A 20,179-nucleotide genomic window follows, 5' to 3' on the forward strand; every position below is an offset into this window, starting at 1 on the left:
GCGGATATCGCATCATTTTGCTCAGTGTGCTGCATTATAGGTATATGTTATGTTACTTTCAAAAATGTATTCTATTTGACTTTATATGATTGATTTTATTTTAATAATGGATGGAAACTGCACCTGTAAATACAAGATAGGGTGCGCCTCAACAGCAGTTACATCATTTGATGTAATATATACTACTGAACAACTCGTCCTTAAAGGGATAGTTCACCCAAAAAATGAAAAATTCTGTCATTAATTACTCACCCTCGTGTCGTTTCAAACCCGTAAGACCTTCGTTCATCTTCGGAACACAAATTAAGATATTTTTGATGGAATCTGAGAGCTGTCTGACCCTGCATAGACAGCAACGCAACTGAAATGTTCCCAAGTCCAGAAACGTAGCAAGGAGATCGGTAAAATAATCTATGTGACATCAGTGGATCAACCATAATTATATGAAGCTACGAGAATACTTTTTGTGCGCAAAAGAAAACAAAATAACGACTTTATTCAACAATTCGTCTTCTCCGCATCACCCTAGCGCCATTTTGGAGAATATCCGCTGGACGTAAACAGCGTATGCTGTTTTGTGTCAGCTGCGTCACACGGATACGCTGTTTCCGTTCAGATCAAATCACAACAACGTAGGAAACAGATCCGGCGTGAAAATGGCACCAGGGTCATGTGGAGGAGATGAATTGTTGAATAAAGTCACTTTTTTTTTCTTTTGCGCACAAAAAGTATTCTCGTAGCTTCGTATAATTGCGGATGAACCCCTGATTCCATCAAAAATATCTTAATTTGTGTTCCAAAGATGAACGAAGGTCTTACGGGTTTGAAACGACATGAGGGTGAGTAATTAATGACAGAATTTACATTTTTGGGTGAACTAACCCTTTAAGGCTTTGACATTTGCCTGCCTCACATGTATGGTACTTGATACTTGACCACCGGCAGCTAAGCCAAGTTCACACTGCTAGTGAGATTGTAGAGCTAAACTGCATTTAGAAAGCAACCAAAATGAGAAGCCGCAGTAATTCCGGAGTGAAACTCGACAACTATGCCAAAATGTTGCAACAGGCAATCCTCTGTCACCAGGTGAGCCTAAATCATCTCACTTTCACTGATTACAAGGGAACAGCCCGAACAAACATACACATTACAAACAAACACACATATTCTTGCTGTGTTGACATCTATTGAAATGGCAGTGTAACAGCCTTGTGAAAAAGTAGGCCTACACTTTAGCATGCTTTTAAGTACGCAAATAATACACTTAACAATAACACACTTAAAGTGCAAACAGAATATAATGTTTTCAGACATTTAATTGCATATTTTTGCAATTAAATGAAAATGGTATATGGTTATTAATATTAAACACAATTAGTTGAATTTAAGACTGCTTTTGGCCACTTAAGTAGGTCTTAAATACATTTTTATATGTAATTGTATAATTCTGCTATCTTTAAAATGAGATTAAAGTGTACTGCTGAACATTTATGGCAAACTAAAATGTACTTCAATGTTATATTTATTGAAACTTGTAATGATGAAGTTGCAATTTTGTACATTCAAAATATATTAACTTTAATACACTCTGCAGTGTGCTTTAGTATTTAGTCAGAAAATAAGTGTACTTCCTCAAAACATGACAAAAGATTATTAAAACAGTGATTTAAAATGTACATAAAAGTCATACTTATAATTCAGAGTTTATTAAGTGCACTTAAAGGGACAGTTCACTAAAATTTTGTCATCGTTTACACACCCTCAAGTCGTTCCAAACCTGAATGCTTTTATTTTCTCTGCTGAACACAATAGAAGATATTTTGAAGAATGTTGATAACCAAACAGTGGATTTCCATTGTACTTTTTGTCGATACAATTTTAGTCGATGGAAACTGAAACAGTTTAGTAACCAGCATTCTTCAAAATATCTCCTTTTGTGTTCCACAGAAGAAACAACATGATGGTGAGTAAATAATGACAGTATTTTCATATTTGGGGGGACTGTCCTTTTAATCTGTTAAGAAAAATAGTCATGAAAGTGCATTTCTTTAAGTACACTTTAAGTAAGTGGCCTTGCATTTCAGTAATATTAAATGATCTCCAAGTACATTTTAAAAAAATATATTTTTTAAGATTTGAAGTACAATACAAGTGCACATTCAATACAATTAAACACACTTCTTTTTCTCAAGGGAGTTTAGAGTTTGACTTTGGTTATTGAGCATTTGAGAATATTTTATGGAATGAAACACAGACATTACTTAGTACAGGGTTACTCCCAGGAGACGAGATGTTACTTCACGCCTGGGTTAGAGACAATGTGTACAGCATCTTGTCTGTGTGGGCTCTGGGTCTGGTCTACAGGAAGAATGCAGACAGAGATGAAGACAAAGCCAAAGCCTATGAACTGGAGCAGGTTGGTTCATGCATATGTAGTGAAATGAGATACAAACAAAACCATACAATTTTGTCAAAGGGTATCATAGACCATGTCTGACCATGTCCCAGACGTTTAATATTTTCTGCTTATTAGTGTTTGTGTCTGGGAGACCATGTAAAATGCCGGAGGGCAAATCATTTGGCTCATGTTTCTTTCATGGTCATAGCAGATGGAGAGGATAAGGTCACGGTCAAGGCTCACTGCTCTCTTTCTCTCTCTCTCTCTTGTTCTCTGTCTCTTCTTATCCTGTAGAGTGTGGTCAAACTCATGCGAGGATTACTGCAGTGTATGATGAGGCAGGTAGGGATAAACAGCATATCTCATTCTGTTATATTGAAATAAATATTTAGAAATAATTATTAACCCAATGCTTTCTCACACTTCTTATTGGTTAATTGTCCAAACTTGTCAGAACACATTCTGATTGAATCTGCCCAACCCTGCTTATTTTGCTCAGCAAATCTAAAGCATACAGTGTAGATAATGTTTTGCTTTAAATACTAAGTCAACATTATGGTCATTTCAAAAACACCTTTCCCTTTCAAATGCAATTGCTTTGAAGCAGAACATACACTACTGATCAAAAGTTTGGGGTTAGTAAGATTTTCTTCATGTTTTTGAAAGAAGTCCATTGTGTTCTTCATTTTCAATTATTTTTTCAAAAATACAGTAAAAATGCAAATACTGTGAAATAAAAATGGCTTACATTTCTATTTCTGTTTTAATATATTTTAAAATTATATTTTTTCCAGTGATGGCAAAGCTCCATTTTCAGCAACCAGTACTCCAATTTTTCAGGATTATTTGATCAACAAAGTTAGCAAGAACAGCATTTATTTAAAATATAATTGTTTTGTAACATTGTTCTGTAGTCATAAAGGGATGGACATGGTCAGCAACAATACTCAGGTAGGCTGTGGCGTTTAAACGATGCTCAATTGGTACTAAGGGGCCCAAAGTGTGCCAAGAAAATATCCCCCACACCATTACACCACCACCACCAGCCTGAACCGTTGAGACAAGGCAGGATGGATCCATGCTTTCATGTTCTTTACGCCAAATTCTGACCCTACCATCTGAATGTCGCAGCAGAAATCGAGACTCATCAGACCAGGCAACGTTTTTCCAATCTTCTATTGTCCAATTTTGGTGAGCCTGTGCGAATTGTAGCCTCCGTTTCCTGTTCTTAGCTCACAGGAGCGGCACCCGGTGTGGTCTTCTGCTGCTGTAGCCCATCTGCTTCAGGGTTCGACGTGTTGTGCGTTCAGAGATGGTATTCTGCATACCTTGGTTGTAACGAGTGGTTATTTGAGTTACTGTTGCCTTTCTATCATCTCTAACCAGTCTGCCCATTCTCCTCTGACCTCTGACATCAACAAGGCATTTTCGTCCACACAACTGCCGCTCACTGGATATTTTCTCTTTTTCGGACCATTCTCTACATCCTGTTCAAAGACAAGTCAGTACTGCCGAAACCATTTAATGAGTTTTGTTAGATCTGTGTCCTTGAAGAGAGCTGTACTGTGACTGTGGAGGATGAGGATTGTTTTGAAATGGAATGATGTTGGGATTTATTTTATAAGGGGAATGGATTGGGACACCAAGCTGCACGGGAATGGTTGGACAGTAAGATGACTACTGAGTGATTTGTATGAAAGGGCAGGAAACCTAAAACACTGGGGCCGCATCCGGATGATCTGTGGGATGCTATGCAAGAAAGTTGAAGAGCTGGATGCTGTGAGTAGCAGATTTCCTGTATCTGCATGTAAATTAATCTACATTTTCTCCGAATGTGGTTATTAGATATTTTTTCCATTAACAGGCCTGCTCAGATTTGTTTATTCATCAGAAGCATCTAACAGTTGGCCTTCCTCCTGAACCAAGAGAGAAAACTATTTCAGCGTGAGTACACGCACATATGTTCACATTTACGTTTATCTATTCATACTGCAATCTTTGTCTCCGTATAGCCCTATGCCCCCAGATAAACTGGCAAGGCTGATCGATGAATCTAGTGAGAACAACCTCACCATCGCCATTCTCACTCAGGTTAGAGATGCAGGTCAGATCCACATCTCAACCTTGTACATTTGAATTCCACTGACACTCTTGTATGCTCCTGGCAGGAGATAATGGTGTTTCTGGCTATGATTATTCGTACCCAGCTAAAAATCTTCAGTGAAATGTTTCGCCTCCGTATTGGCCTAATTCTTCAGGTCATGGTCACAGAGCTTGCTCAATCCCTATAAGACTCCTCCTGTAATCACTCTCCAAGCCACTAGGGAGCGCTGTCTGCTCCCTCATGCAATGACTCTCCCAGCCATTGGTGGGCACCCCCTGCCCTTTACTGCGAGAACTCTCTGAGCCACTAGGCGGCACCACCTGCTGTGAACTCTTTAGTTAAGACTGCTCTTAACTAAAGTTAATTTGTTCCACCTGTATTTTGTCCTATTTAAGACTGGACAACCGCATTCGAGATTGCCAAGGTGAACGTCGTCGTGAGACTCGACTGCCCGAGATCCACACCTCCACTGGTTTTGTGGAACCTTCCTCACTGATCGGGTGTTCTGAGGAGCCAATGCAGCTGGGGAGAACCCGGTTATCACAGGCCGAGAGGGAGAGATGCATGAGAGATAAGTATTGCCTGTACTGTGGTGAGTCAGGTCACTTTCGGGCCAACTGCCCTGAACTGGTGGGAAAAGGCAGCTCTCGCCCAAGAAGAGCTCTCGCCCAGCAGCTTCAGGCCTTTCGATTGATGTCTCCATCTCCTGGGGCAATGAACTTCATGTGCTCATGGCTTTCATAGATTCTGGTGCTGCAGGGAATTTCATGGACTTTACATTGGCCGCACAGTTAAAGATTCAGCCCATCGCTCTCCATGATACTCTGACTGTTACCGCATTGGACGGAAGGCACCTAGGTTCTGGCCAGGTTAGCCAGTGCACCACATTCCTCCATTTTCAAGTAGGTTCTCATAGAGAAGAGATACAGTTTTTTTTTTATTAATTCTCCTGAGTTCCCTTTGATCCTTGGGTATCCTTGGCTAGCTCTGCATAATCCACAAATTGATTGGTCTTTCAACCAGATAAGTGAGTGGGGGCCTAACTGCTGTGTGTCTGGCTTGTCTCTCTGTCATTCTCTTGAGCCACAGGCAACCTTCCCTAAACTACTTGAGTCACCAGTCCAATCCACAGAGATGCTGGCTATTTCTGGGCTGAGACAAGTGGCTTCCACAGATCTTTCTGTCTCTCCCAAGTTATCCTGTGTCCCCCAAGAGTATGCAGACCTCTGTGAAGTGTTCAGCAAGGAACGTGCTGCCTCTCTTCCACCCCATAGACCTTATGACTGTGCCATTGAACTGCACCCTGGCACTTGTCCACCTCGAGGGAGACTATTCTCTCTGTCTGCCACAGAAAGAGACTCTATGGAGGAATATATCAACCAGGCTGTTGACAGTGGATTCATCCACCCTTCAACCTCACCGGCAGGAGCTGGGTTTTTCTTTGTTGGGAAAAAGGATGGCAGTCTCCGACCATGTATTGACTACAGGGGGCTAAATCGTATCACTGTAAAAAATCTTTACCTGCTGCCATTGATGACTTCAGCCTTTGAACTCCTACAAGGTGCAACTATATTCACCAAACTGGATCTTAGAAATGCCTACCACCTGGTTAGGATCCGTGCCGGGGATGAGTGGAAGACTGCATTCAACACCCCAACTGGCCATTATGAGCATCAGGTAATTTCGGGTTTGCCGAAATTTCGTATTTATCATCATTGAGTATCAGGTAATTTCCCTTTGGGCTAGTCAATGCCCCAGTCGTCTTCCAGGCATTCATTAATGATGTTCTACGAGAGATGCTTAACCAGTTTGTATTTGTTCATCTTGATGACATCTTAATCTTCTCCCGTTGTTACCAAGATCATGTCCAGCATGTCCGGTAGGTTTTGTCTCAACTGTTAAAGAACAACTGTTTGTGAAGCTGGAGAAAAGTGAGTTTCATTTACCAACTGTCTCCTTCCTTGGGTTCATTGTCTCCAATGGCAGTATTCAGATGGATCCTGGCAAGACCCATGCAGGTCTGAACTGGCCTCAGCCTTGCTCTGTCAAACAGGTACAGCGCTTTCTTGGTTTTGCAAATTTTTATAGGAGATTTATAAGAAATTTCAGCTCCATTGCAGAACCCCTTACAGCCCTTACCAAAAATACCTCAAGGCCATTCCAATGGACAGAAAGGGCTAATCAAACATTTGAGCTGCTCAAGCGCTGATTCCCCTCTGCACCCATCCTGACCCTCCCCGATCCAGAGTTGCCTTTTGTAGTAGAAGTGGATGTGTCAGATGTTGGAGTGGGAGCTGTTTTGTCTCAAAAGGCCAAGAGGGACAATACGCTTCATCCTTGTGTTTTTTTTTCACGTCGACTCACCCAAGCAGAAAATAACTATAATATAGGTAACCAGGAGTTGCTGGCGGTGAAGCTGGCACTGCAGGAATGGAGACACTGGCTAGAAGGGGCCAAACACCCATTTGTCATTTGGACAGACCACAGGAACCTCACATACATCCGGGAGGCTAAAAGGCTGAATCCACGCCACGCCGCTCTTTTTTTTTTTTTAATCGCTTTGAGTTTATTCTTTCTTATCGACCAGGCTCTAAGAACTCCAAGCCCGTTGCCCTTTCGAGACCGTTTGACACGCCCACGCCACGCCGCTCTTTTTTTTTTTTTTAATCGCTTTGAGTTTATTCTCTCTTATCGACCAGGCTCTAAGAACTCCAAGCCCGTTGCCCTTTCGAGACCGTTTGACACGCCAGATATGGAGGACAGACCTGAGCCCATCATTCCCAACTCCAAGGTGGTGGCAGGGGTTCAGTGGGGAATAGAAATGGCAGTAATGAAGGCTCAACGACAACAGCCCGACTCAGGTAATGGCCCCCCAGGCCGCATTTTTGTTCCTAATGTTGTACGATCTGATGTGTTGCAGTGGGGACATGCATCTCTTCTTTCGGGTTACCCTGGAGTTACAAGAACTTTGAAGCGTATCCAGACACGGTTTTGGTGGCCCAGTATGCAGGCGGAGAATTTGTGTCTGGCTGTTTTGTATGCACCCAAAATAAAGAACCAAAGCCCACCCTCAAGGTCTACTTCATCCTTTACCCATCCCAAGACGTCCATGGTCTAACATCTCCTTGGACTTTGTTACTGGACTTCCTAAATCACAAGGTAACACAGTCATCTTGGTGGTGGTAGACAGACTCTCAAAAGCATGTCATCTGATACCTCTACCTAAAATCCCCACAGCTTGTCAGACGGCAGACCTCATGATGCAGCATGTCTTCAGGATCCACGGGTTTCCTCAGGACATGGTCTCTGATCGGGGGTCGCAATTCACTTCTCGGTTTTGGAAGGCTTTTGGCCATCTGATTGGAGCATGCATCAGTCTGTCTTCTGGGTTCCACCCTCAGTCTAATGGTCAGACAAAACGGGTCAACCAGGAGATTGAGAAGACCCTCAGGTGCCTGGTGTCCAATGATCAAAGCACCTGGAGCTCCCGTCTGATCTGGGCTGAATTTGCTCATAACACCCTACACCATTCATCCTTGGGCATGACTCCATTTGAATGTCAATTTGGGTTTCCCCCATCTTTATTTCCTGAGCAGGAACTGGAGGTCCAGGTACCAGCTGCAACCCAATTAGTCAAGAGGTGCCATCAGGCCTGGCGGAAAGCACGTACAGCCTTAGTGAGAGCATCACAACGGCAGCAGAAACAGGCCAACCAGCGCCGTAGAATCGGGCCATCACTACGTCAAGGTCAGATGGTATGGTTGTCAACTAAGTATATTCCACTTCATCTAGAGTCTCGGAAACTGGCACCCAGATTCATTGGACCTTTTAAGATCTTTAGGAAGATCAACCCTGTGTCCTACCGGCTACTCCTACCCAGGTCTATGCGCATCCACCCCACTTTTCACATTTCATGTCTGAAGCCTGTTCTCTGCTCTCCTCTGTCCACAGCCAAGTATGGATTACCTGAGTTCTAGAACAGTTAAGTGATGTTTTCCTGTTGCCATTTGGCCTACATTATGTTTTGTTTTGTAAAGCTATAACTGATCTTTTGTTTGTATATGAATACTGAGATTCCAGAGGTAGAGAACTAGCTTTCCCTGACTGGGAGACCTGGGTTCGAGACCCACCTCAGACACCTTATGTCAGTCCAATGTGACAATCCCTCAACTGTTCAGGTATCTCAGTTGCTGTTTCATTAGACTCTTTTATTAAATGTTTAAAAAATTTTTAACATGCAGTAAACTATTTTGTTTATTCTGTTTTATTAGGACTGCAAGTTATTACAATTAACTTCAAAAATGTTGTAATTAAAAGAAGCCAGTGATCAGCTCACGAATGGTCATTGATATGAAAAAAACAACAACAACAACAACACTGACTTCTAAAGTCACTTTGTTCAATGATTTACTCATCTGCTGTAACATTATCTTTGAATTATCTTCATTTGAGGGATTTCTCAACAAATATAGATATACACTACCTTTCAGAAGTTTGGGGTTGGTAAGATTTGTAGCGTCTGGACCAATCAGACACACCATTTTTCATTTGATTTAACAAATCAATTATTCATTAGATTAACAAACGTTCACAGACCCCTCACCCAATAAACATACTGGGTGCCAAGTTGTCTGTGAACAGGGCCCAGGACCCTGGTTACCATGGCAACCCTGAAACCAGATACATTTACGACCTAATGGAATGCGAAGCAGGGAAAATCACTGCATGTTCCATCGCAAGAGGCACAAGGCACAGTAGAAGTGGACTTTTCTACTAACTAATTCATAGGAAAATTAATTATTCATATTTCCCCATGAGCTGATTCGCAACAGATTTTTTAATGTTTTTGAAAGAAGCTTCTTAATCAAAAATACAGAAAAAATAGTAACATTGTGAAATATTATAACAATAAAAAAACACTTTTTTTTCTTTTTAAATATATTTTAAAATGTAATTTTTTCATGTGATGGCAAAGCTGAATTTTCAGCATCCATTACTCCAGTCTTCAGTTTTACAGTTTTTCATAAATCATTCTAATATGCTGATTTGGTGCATTTCTTATTACCAATGTTGAAAACAGTTGTGCTGCTTAATATTTTTGTGGAAACTATGATCATTTTCTTTTTTCAGGATTTATTTGACAACAGAAATCTTTTGTAACAAATGTCACTTTTGATTAATGATTAATGTAATGCATCCATTATTTTCTGAACTCAAAACTTTGAACGGTATTGTATATAAGATTGGAATAACGTAATTAAATCAATTAATTTTTTAATCAATTGACAAACCTAGTTAATATTATTTTAGTACTCCGGTTGAGAGCACACAAGATTCATATAAGTCTTTATTTTTTTATTTTTTTAATTTTTTTAGGTGACGAGGCTACAGAGAGTTTGATGATCATCAGCCCATCTGAGATGAAGCACCTGCTAGTTCACATTCTCAGTGGCAAAGAGTCTGGAGTTCAAAAAAGTGGTAAATATATTAATCCATTGCCAGCATCATACTCACCCATAAATTCTGTGAATTTGTATATTTATGAGTTTTATTTTTGGGCCAGTGCGCTCAGCAGGAAATGTGGTCAGCTCTGCTGTCAATATCCAAGACAAGAGCAAATCCAGCTCCACCAGAACCGAAGTGAAAGTTGCAAGTAAACGGGGTGGTGATATCAAACTGGTGAGAAAATGCTTGGGTTTAGGACAGTTATGTCTAAGACCATGTCCTTTTCTGTGTCCTTTAGGCTGTGTCAGTTCATTTGCTGGATATTGGAAATATTGAATAAGGGGTAAGTGGACCAAAAGCAAACAAACCTTAACTTCTTTGCCAAGCTTGAGCTTTTTCTTTGTAGGTGTAATTAATCTGATTGTTTTCCAGAGATACAGACTTCCATCCATGGAGTCATTTCAGGGATCATTAGGAGCCATGTTGGTGCGTGACCGCAGACATGGCCAGACGATGGAGCTCTCAACAGAGTCCCTGTTGGTTTCTATCAGAATGTCTGGAAGATTCTGCAGAAGGTGAGTAGGACACTTTACATTGAGTGCCGAAGCTGGGTTATTCATCAAGGTTGTGCTTCAAAATGGCTTCCCTTTCTTGTAATTTAGTGTCATGGGCTGTCCATTGAGGGCTTCCATCCTCAACCACAAGAGAGGTAAATAACCTTAAGAGATCAAATTAAATGAAATACAGAGTTCTGGCATGAATCTCTAGATGGTGCAGTCCGATAGGTCTAACTCAATCTGACCTAATGACATCATTATCACATGGCACCGCTGATTGGTTCTCTCCTGTATCGGTAGCCAATGAGCTCGCTGCTCAACATTCAAATATATGACTAGTGCTTGCTGTAGCAGTTGCAGCTTGCTTCAGAAACCCTCCACCTTCCCCAGCTCCACCTGTATAGATCTGCTACGAGGTGATTCATGTATGCTATATGGGGGTTATTTCATGTATGTTATATTTGCAGCAGCAATATTTCTTACATGCTCACAGCAGCATGTTGTGGATGTATTGGCAGTAGCAAGTCTCGGTACTTGCTCTGCCGTAGCAGATCTATTCCGCCAAAAGACCAAATACATTAACATTGTCATGTATATTACCATGCCAATCCATCCGAGAGTTGTCATGACAGAAATGTAGTTTTAATTTCACAGAATGATAATAAGGTGCGAATTTCAGATGACTCCCGGTGAAATAAAGTTTGCCGTGCATGTGGAAACAGTCCTGAACCGCATATCTCAGCCTGAATACTGGCAGTTGTTGGTGGAGGCCATCCTGGTCCTGACCATGTTGGCTTAGGTGGACATCCAGAGTTTGGGTGGGGTCATTCAGGTGGAGAGGATTGTACAAATGGCCTGTCACATGTTCTACAATGATCAGGTTAGCTTCTTGAAGAGGTTCATGGGTCCTTTATACACCTTATTTTGCAATGTGAAAGTAAGCTGTTTTCTGCGAATGTGCGAGACTTCCGATTCAGTAAACAGTAAAGCTATTTGTGCTACTAACCAGTGTGATTATGATAATAATATAACAATACCAGTGTGTAATATCAAGCAGCATAACAGACTGTCTTTGTGTAGCTAAAATAACTGAAAGCGGTTATCCTTGCACATTCAAGTTACACACTCTTATGTTAAAAATAAAACCATATGAAACAGAATCTGCAGCTGGCACATTCCTGCAAATAAATTAAGACTCAATTATATGGCATTTAATTAATCATGCATATATCAATATTTTCTGAGAACAGTAGCCTGTTATTAGCATTGAGCGCCAGGAAGTATAAAAGCGCATCCGGCAGAGCGCAAGTTAGCTTCGATGAAGTAGCGCCTGGAGGGATGCAGGCCCTGCCAATTGATGTAGGAGACCACCGATGTGATGTCTGTGTGGACAAGCACATGATTTCCCCTTAGGTCTGGAAGGAAGTGTGTCAGAGCTTGAAACACGGCCAGCATCTCCAGGCAGATACCAGCAGGAGACAAACGTGCCTGCATCGGGGTAGAATCCCACACCACACCTAAATAAGTGGAGAACCACTATAAGCTCTGTAGTGGAGAAAGTACACTCTTCTTGGCGTTTAGTCTTAACCCCAGCTCTCTCAGGTGAGCGAGAATGACATCTCGATGTTGAACCGCTACCTGCTCTGAATGAGCTAATATCAACCAATCGTCAATGTAGTTGAGTATGCAGATGTCCTGGCGTCGCAGCGGAGCCAGAGCAGCATCCACACACTTGGTGAAGGTGCGGGGTGAGAGTGCGAGCTAGTATCAACCAATCGTCGATGTAATTGAGTATCAATTCCCTGGATCTCAATGTAAACTTTGCCCTGGAGTCGCAAAGGAGCCAGAACTGCATCCACACACTTCGTGAAAATGCGGGGTGAGAGTGACAGGCCAAAGGGAAGAACTCGATTTTGGTATGCTTCACGAATGGCCGAGCCCACGATCTTGACACCTCAGCATGGAGATCGGGGAAAAACGGAAGGCCCCGTCGTGAAGGCTGTGATCTGGATTCAGAAAGCACTCATCTAATTACTTTTAGGATAAGCGTCCTGTTTCTCGGCTGGCCAAACTATATTTTATTTTGGCGACGTTCCTGAAGGGGAACTGAGAGCTGATGAGTCTCCTTGAGAAAGATCACATGACTGGCATCTGCAGGCTGATATACGACAGCGCCCCCAGTGGCCGTTTTGGCAGCATGACCTACCTTTCTAAAGCAGTGGCTAGCTATGCTGAAGACTTTCTTCCCAGTGGAGCTTGTGCCCTTCAGTGAAGCTCCAAACGATCACATTTAACTATCACAGTGTCATTTTAAATGTAGATAGTGAGGTATTAATGATCTTTGATCTTAGATATTTGCATGAAAATTTAAAAAGTCATCTTTGGAATTGCGAATAAGGCAAGTTAAATGTGAAGTGTGTTCATGCAAGCTTAGCATTAGCAAATTAGCCAAAAAGCATCTTTCTCCATTGTTGGCTGTTCGAAAGTAGCTGTGTATTGTGATGGTTTTATTTTAGGCTTCAGTTGAAAAGTGCTTGGTTTGTAGTGTTATATCTGAAATTGCCCCCTATAGTGCTGCAGTGATGACGTATGTTTGTAGGTCAACCCAGTAGTCAGCATCACCCTGCTTCGCTCAACAAAAATCCAATAGGATTTTTTCATTGGCTTTTGTATTATGACAGAAAATAAGCTCTAATTAACAAATGTTAATGATTTTTACAGTATTTTTCATCAGGATAATCTTCATGCATAAGTGCAACTTTTATGAATTTTGAAGCCTAAATCCGATCACCAAGGGCTAGCATAAACATAGCCGCTATGTTAAGTCTGTGTCTTACTAGTCTGACCAACTAGCTAGCAAAGAGGTAATCAGACCTACTTTTTGGATTCAAATTGAACTATTCTCCCTTTTTATAACTGACTTAAAAAAGTTAAGTCTTAAAGAACAAAAATTAGATTACTAACTTTTTAAGACTAGTCTAAGTGATTTATGCAACTGGCCACAGAAGTAAAAAGTTAAAGTTAGGCTATAAACGAACTACACCACGGTCACATGACTTGGGAAAAATGTGGAAATATCTTGAGCTTGTCTTAAACACAGACAAGCTTGCTAAAACACCACAATGCTGTCACCTTAAATAGTGGACTATATAAGGGTACAGAGGGTGTTTTCAGACACAGCCGTAGCCTGCGTCTTGGTAACTGATGTGCACTTTTTGCCAGAAGAATTGCCAGAATTTCCATACAGAAACATACTGCTGTATTTTACTTTAATCCAAACAGCCATACCTTACCATACCTGAATGAGGCATTACAAGTCATGTAGAAACAAATCGAACTTTTAAGGTGAAATCCAAAATGTTTGGGGACGAGACAAATGTACGAAAAGTAACCTGTACACATTTTGTACACAAGACTCAAGAAATTGAGATGCCAGCCGCTGTGGCACAATCAACATTGACAGTGGTTGATTCGAAACACTATTCAGGCAATGTGCATACAAAACCGTGGCTTGGTTTAGACATTATAAACATTGATTCAAGTGTGCACAATTACAACAATCACTTTTCCAAACGGGAGGGGAAGGGGGTGGGGCTTGACATCATGACAACTTTTCATTCCACTGCAATTCACTGTACATCGTCATTCCGTTTGCATCAGCCAGTGACATCATCAAAGAGGGCTGCCTAAAAACACTAGATTTTGACACTTAGAAATGAAAGGTACCATGTAAAATGACGGAGGACTGTTATGTAGCTGGATGGAGGGGGTATGTTACAAACACACAGGCTAAGGGGGGAAATGTCACATGAACATCTTCAGTCTCTTTGAGCCAGTTGAACCGTTTCTCATGTCTGCCGTGCCATTTTTGGTTTTGGATTAGTTGATGTTTTTCCTTGGGCGTATTTGTCAGTTCATCATGCTCCTCAGCGCTACATGAAGTGCATCTGGAAAAAAGGGATCGTATTATCACAGGTTACATTTACAGATATGTACTGATAAACAGCCGTTTAAAGGGCTAGTTCACCCAGAAATGATAATTCTGTCATTAATTACTCACCCTCAGGTTGTTCCAAACCCGTATGACCTTCGTTCATCTTCAGAACACAAGATATTTTTGATGAAATCCGAGAGTTTTCTGACCATGCATAGAAAGCAACGCAACTGACACATTCCCAGGCCCAGAAAGGTAGTAATGACATCGTTAAAATAGTCCATGTGACATCAGTGGTTCAACAATTTCTTCTCTTCCGTGTCAGTCTTCGCAGCGCGTTCAGGAGAGTACCACAGCGCATGCGATTGGTGCTGCTGGCGCAGGAGCAGGAGCCGGTGAACATCCATCTCTCTTAGTTCATCATCTGTATATTCTGGTTCAAATAATTAAGGCTGGGCAAAAAATTTGAAGTCATCCTCTCTGTCAAAATCTTCAGACATGTTTACAAAGGCTGTTTTATGTACAAAAACTGTTTTATGTTTTATGTACAGCTGTTTTATGTACTACTTCTGCTTGTAATCAAGGCACAGCTCATCCGAGTTCTACATCAGAATGCCCGGCTCCTGAATCAGCAGCACCATATGCATGCATCGTGGTACTCTCCTGAACATGCTGCGAAGACTGACACGGAAGAGAACAAATTGTTGTATCTAGTCATTATTTTGTTTTCTTTGCGCACCAAGTATTCTCGTAGCTTCATAAAATTATGGTTGAACCACTGATGTCACATGGATTATTTTAACGATGTCCTTACTACCTTTCTGGGCCTGGGAACGTTACAGTTGCGTTGCTGTCTATGCAGGGTCAGAGAGCTCTCGGATTTCATCAAAAATATCTTAATTTGTGTTCTGAAGATGAATGAAGGTCGGGTTTGGAACGACATGAGGGTGAGTAATTAGAATTTTCATTTTTGGGTGAACTATCCCTTGGACGCTCTTGAGCGGGAGTACCTGAGCTCCAGGGATTGGGGTGAAAGGATTGGTGGTGCGCAGGATGGGCTGGTTATATATCACATGCTGGGGAGCCATTAAGGGCACTGACCCCATCTGGCCCATAGGAGGAGGAATCTGCAGAGCAATGAAATGTTCAGCGTTGAGTGTTGTACTTGTCGGTTCAAGACCTCTTGAGAAGTTTTTAAGAGTCAGAAAGTCGTAATTATGACATCAGGTGTGTTCGCATAACTATGGTTGGAGCAAAATGGCGATGTGCCTCTTCATAAATTGGGCAGGATTTTAAATCTACAAAATGATGAATAAAGAAGGCACATCAGGTGTTTTGCTTTTTTAAAATGTTTTATTTAATTTATGAAGATTCTGTAAATTAAATTGTTATATATTCTATTGTAATTGTATAATACAATGGTATTTTGTACATGCAACTTAGGTTTAGTGTAAATGAAAAAAAAATTAAATGTATTTTAACAAATTTACGATTAATACAGATATGTTTTCTCACTGACACACCTCCAACTCAGAAACTCTAGACTTAAAGAATATCTACATTTTCCCACTCATAATTACGACATTGTGAGGACATTTGTGTGTGTTTGACAAGCCACAAAAAAGGCAGTAGCACCAAACACTCGTCCAAAAATCCAGTAGACAAAAACATATGGTGTGTAGATCCAAAATATACAAAGATACAAAGATGAAAGAGATCCGCACTCCTCCAAATGCAGCTAAAAAAGCTTATTCCATTTATTGTTCAGAGGTCACAAAAATATGTAGAAAGAAGTGCAAAAGTGCAAGTGCAGAACGTTTTCGGGTATTAACCCTTCCTCAGTGCCATGTGCTACCAAGCAACACCTGCACTAATTAAAACATGTATTACCATAATACCCCTAGTATCACGAAGATCTTTTAAACAAATACACATATATATCTCAAATCTATAACAAAATACAGTAAATACATTCATAAGTCATCCCAAATACATATACAACTATATCAACAAAATATATAAACAAAATATACATATACACCAAATAATAATCTCATGACTCCAACAATAATTCTTAACATCAATTTTTATGTATACAATCAATAAACATCATACCCAAGTACTCTTCGAGTTCCCCATATATATCATTAAATTATTTTAAAAAACAATTCCAAGACAAATCTTCATTCATACCCCGAGGGTGTAGACTTTTAAGATCAAAAATCCACCTACATTCCTTTTGCAAAAGTCTACGTTCTAAATTCCCTCCTCTAAAAATGTAGGTCTAAGACCTGTGTAACCTTGGCGATGGTCATCTCGCGAACCTCACAGAGAAAGAAAGCAAGTTCGCTTCAGGGATAGATCCTTTAACACTTCTGGCTCCAGCTCGAAATATCAAACCGACTCGGACCCAGATTTTTTGGGATGAAGATCCAACAATATGCATTTCCCGTGAAGACTGAATTACAATACCCGAAGCGCAAGATACGTCGAGGGAGAAGAGGAGGACGGTATGGGCATTCGTCCCACGAGGAAGAAAAGAACTCACAAGATCACAGCCTAGTGTTCAACCTATCCACCACTCCTTTATCATCTAATGAGGAGCAGCTGCTGAACAAAGGTCTGTCTTACGTTCCCCTTACACCTATTGATCCATTTCAGCTTAAAGTTGAGATGTTTAAATTTTACAGATCGATAAAATTTTTCAAAGGGGCGGTATACAAAGACAATACACTTCGGTTGATTATAAACAAGTTTTACGCCCTCAGAGTGCTTTTTGTCCTGTGGTTAATAATCCAGCAACTGATACATTCTGTAATATTGTGGATAAAGAGATTGATGATCTTTTAAAAAATCCTATTAAAGATTTTGGATCTAAGGAACGTCGGACTTTAATGGAATTATCAAAACGGCCAAATGTAATCTGGAAGCCAGCGGATAAGGGTGGTGGCTTGGTTTTGATGGACAAATCGGACTATGTTTTTGAAGTGAAATCTCAATTATTGGATGATACGTTTTATATGAAACTGGATAAGAATCCTACCATTGCCTTTAAAATGGAGGTTGATGCATTTTTACAGGACTCACATCAAAAGGGTTTGATAAATCAATCAGAGTTGAGATTTTTGACTAAAGATTTTCCTGTAATTCCTGTGATGTACGCTCTGCCTAAAGTTCACAAATCGGTGCAGAAACCACCAGGGCGTCCTATTGTAGCTTCGAACGATTGCCTAATGGAACCTATTTCACAATATGTGGATTGCATCCTTAGACCTTTGGTGGAGGCTCTCCCTTCATATTTGAAAGATACTGCTGATTTTTTGAAACAACTGTCGGATATCAATTTTGTGGATAATGAGGAGTCTGAGATCTTTTTATCTATGATGGATGTGGTCTCATTATATACAAATATTCTGCATAATAAAGGGTTAGTGGCGATAAAATACTTTCTGGACAATAGGGTTGAAAAATCCCCACCATCGGACTTTGTTATCGATATGATCACGTTCCTGTTGGAAAATAATTATTTTCTTTTTGAAAATGAATTTTTTCTACAAAAACAAGGTGCCGCTATGGGCTCGAAATTTTCCCCAGACTATGCGTGTTTATTCATGGGATTTTTAGAAGAAAGATATATTTGGAATAATAACCCTTTTTTTTTTAATATTGTTATGTGGAAGAGATATGTGGATGATGTGTTCTGCATTTTTAGGGGCTCGGAAGATCTGCTTAATGATTTTGTGAGGCTGTTGAATAATATGGTTGAGTCCATTAAATTTAATGTAGAAATCAACACCCACTCAGTTGCTTTTCTTGATACAAGAGTCCTTTTGGAATCTGGAAAATTATCGTCAACCTTGTATTCTAAACCAACTGATAAAAATAGTATCTTGCATGAGTCGAGTGCCCACCCATCCTATTTAAAGAAGGGGTTACCTTACACTCAGTTCCTTCGCTTGAATCGCATTTGTACTGTTGAATCTGATTTTGAAAAAAAAGTGGTTGAGATGTATAAGCGTTTTTGACTTAGGGGTTATCCAAGTAAGTGGCTAGATGATGCTTTGGAGAGGGTAAGAAAGGCAGTCTGTAAACCGGCTAAACATAAATCTTACTTACATAGTATGCACTACCACATATTCTAATTATAGTAATGCCATTAAAGATATCATTAAGAAACATTGGTATATACTATCTAGTGATTCGGTGGGCAAAACGATTTTTGCAGATCTGCCCCTTTTTTCTCATTACAGAGCGAGGAATATCAGGGACTTTTTAGTCAGATCGGATACTTGTGTCAAGGATGGTATTGATGGGCGCGTAAATAGGGATGTTGGTTTTTATCCTTGTTTCAAATGCGCTGCATGTAAAAATGTATGCAAAAGATGCTTTGAGTTTCGGAGTTGTTGTGGAGATCGCACATATAAAATTAAACAACTGGTATCATGTGCTTCCACTAATGTGATTTATCTGTTATCTTGTCCGTGTATAAAACAATATGTGGGTAAGACAAATAGATAAATTAGAACTCGGATCATTGAGCATATGAGCGCTATTAGGAGGAAAGATTTAAAATCGCCTGTGGCTCGCCATTTTGTTGAGATGTCTCATTCAGTCTTGGACCTAAATTTTATAGCTATTGAAAAGTTGACACAGACGCGTAGAGGAGGGAATTTAGAACGTAGACTTTTGCAAAAGGAATGTAGGTGGATTTTTTATCTTAAAAGTCTACACCCTCTGGGTATGAATGAATTTTTTTTTAAATAATTTAATGATATATATGGGGAACTCGAAGAGTACTTGGGTATGATGTTTATTGATTGTATACATAAAAACTGATGTTAAGAATTATTGTTGGAGTCATGAGATTATTATTTGGTGTATATGTATATTTTGTTTATATATTTTGTTGATATAGTTGTACATGAATTTGGGATGACTTATGAATGTATTTACTGTATTTTGTTATAGATTTGAGATATATATGTGTATTTGTTTAAAAGATCTTCGTGATACTAGGGGTATTACGGTAATACATGTTTTAATGAGCGCAGGTGTTGCTTGGTAGCACATGGCACTGAGGAAGGGTTAATACCCGAAAACGTTCTGCACTTGCACTTTTGCACTTCTTTCTACATATTTTTGTGACCTCTGAACAATAAATGGAATAAGCTTTTTTAGCTGCATTTGGAGGAGTGCGGATCTCTTTCATCTTTATATATGTGTTTGACAAGAAAATCCGTTCTTTCCTACATTACTTGAACGTGGATACTTGAGGATGGCGACACAAAAATGTATACTTGGAACTAATTCCAAAAGTTCTATTTTATTTAAAAAAAATGAATACTAATATTCACTAATGGTGTATTATATTAATCAAAAGTGACAATAAAGACATATATAATGGTACAGTATAAAGTACCAGGGTTTCCACAAAATAAAAAGAAGAAATGTTTCTTGAGCACCAAACAAGCTTATTAGAATAATTTCTAAAGGATCACGTGACACTGAAGACTGGCTGCTGAAAATTCAGCTTTGCCATGACAGAAATAAATTACACTGTAAAATAGAAAACAGTTTTTGAAAAAAATAAATACAGCCTTGCTGTGCATCAACATCGGTCTCATCAAGCTCATCGGTCTGAAAAGCGAGGTGTGCTCTGATTGGCCAGCTATCCAGTGCGTTTTGATTGGCCGAATACCTCAAGCGTGTGACGGAAATGTTACATCCCTTACCATACTGTG

The 20,179-nt window shown here is 40.1% G+C and overlaps 1 protein-coding gene and 1 pseudogene across 3 annotated transcripts in view; one reads left to right on the forward strand and one right to left on the reverse strand.

The window, feature by feature from the left end:
• The first annotated feature begins 865 nt into the window (after positions 1-865).
• Positions 866-12,776, forward strand: LOC107684724 (phosphorylase b kinase regulatory subunit alpha, skeletal muscle isoform-like; annotated as a pseudogene).
• A 980-nt stretch (positions 12,777-13,756) lies between these two features.
• The window catches only part of LOC107684693 (phosphatidylinositol-binding clathrin assembly protein-like), a 28,949-nt gene continuing 22,526 nt past the window's right edge, over positions 13,757-20,179 (reverse strand). For all 3 annotated transcript variants that reach the window (XM_016481020.1, XM_016481019.1, XM_016481018.1), the window contains 2 exons: positions 15,449-15,565; positions 13,757-14,451 (listed from right to left, as the gene is read on the reverse strand). In XM_016481020.1, the coding sequence (XP_016336506.1) occupies positions 14,437-14,451; positions 15,449-15,565 (132 nt within the window). In that variant the 3' untranslated portion in view covers positions 13,757-14,436. The remainder of the gene's footprint in view (positions 14,452-15,448; positions 15,566-20,179) is intronic.

The sequence above is a fragment of the Sinocyclocheilus anshuiensis genome, unplaced genomic scaffold (assembly GCF_001515605.1).
Source record: "Sinocyclocheilus anshuiensis isolate Anshui unplaced genomic scaffold, SAMN03320099.WGS_v1.1 scaffold509, whole genome shotgun sequence".
Taxonomy (NCBI): Eukaryota; Metazoa; Chordata; class Actinopteri; order Cypriniformes; family Cyprinidae; genus Sinocyclocheilus; species Sinocyclocheilus anshuiensis.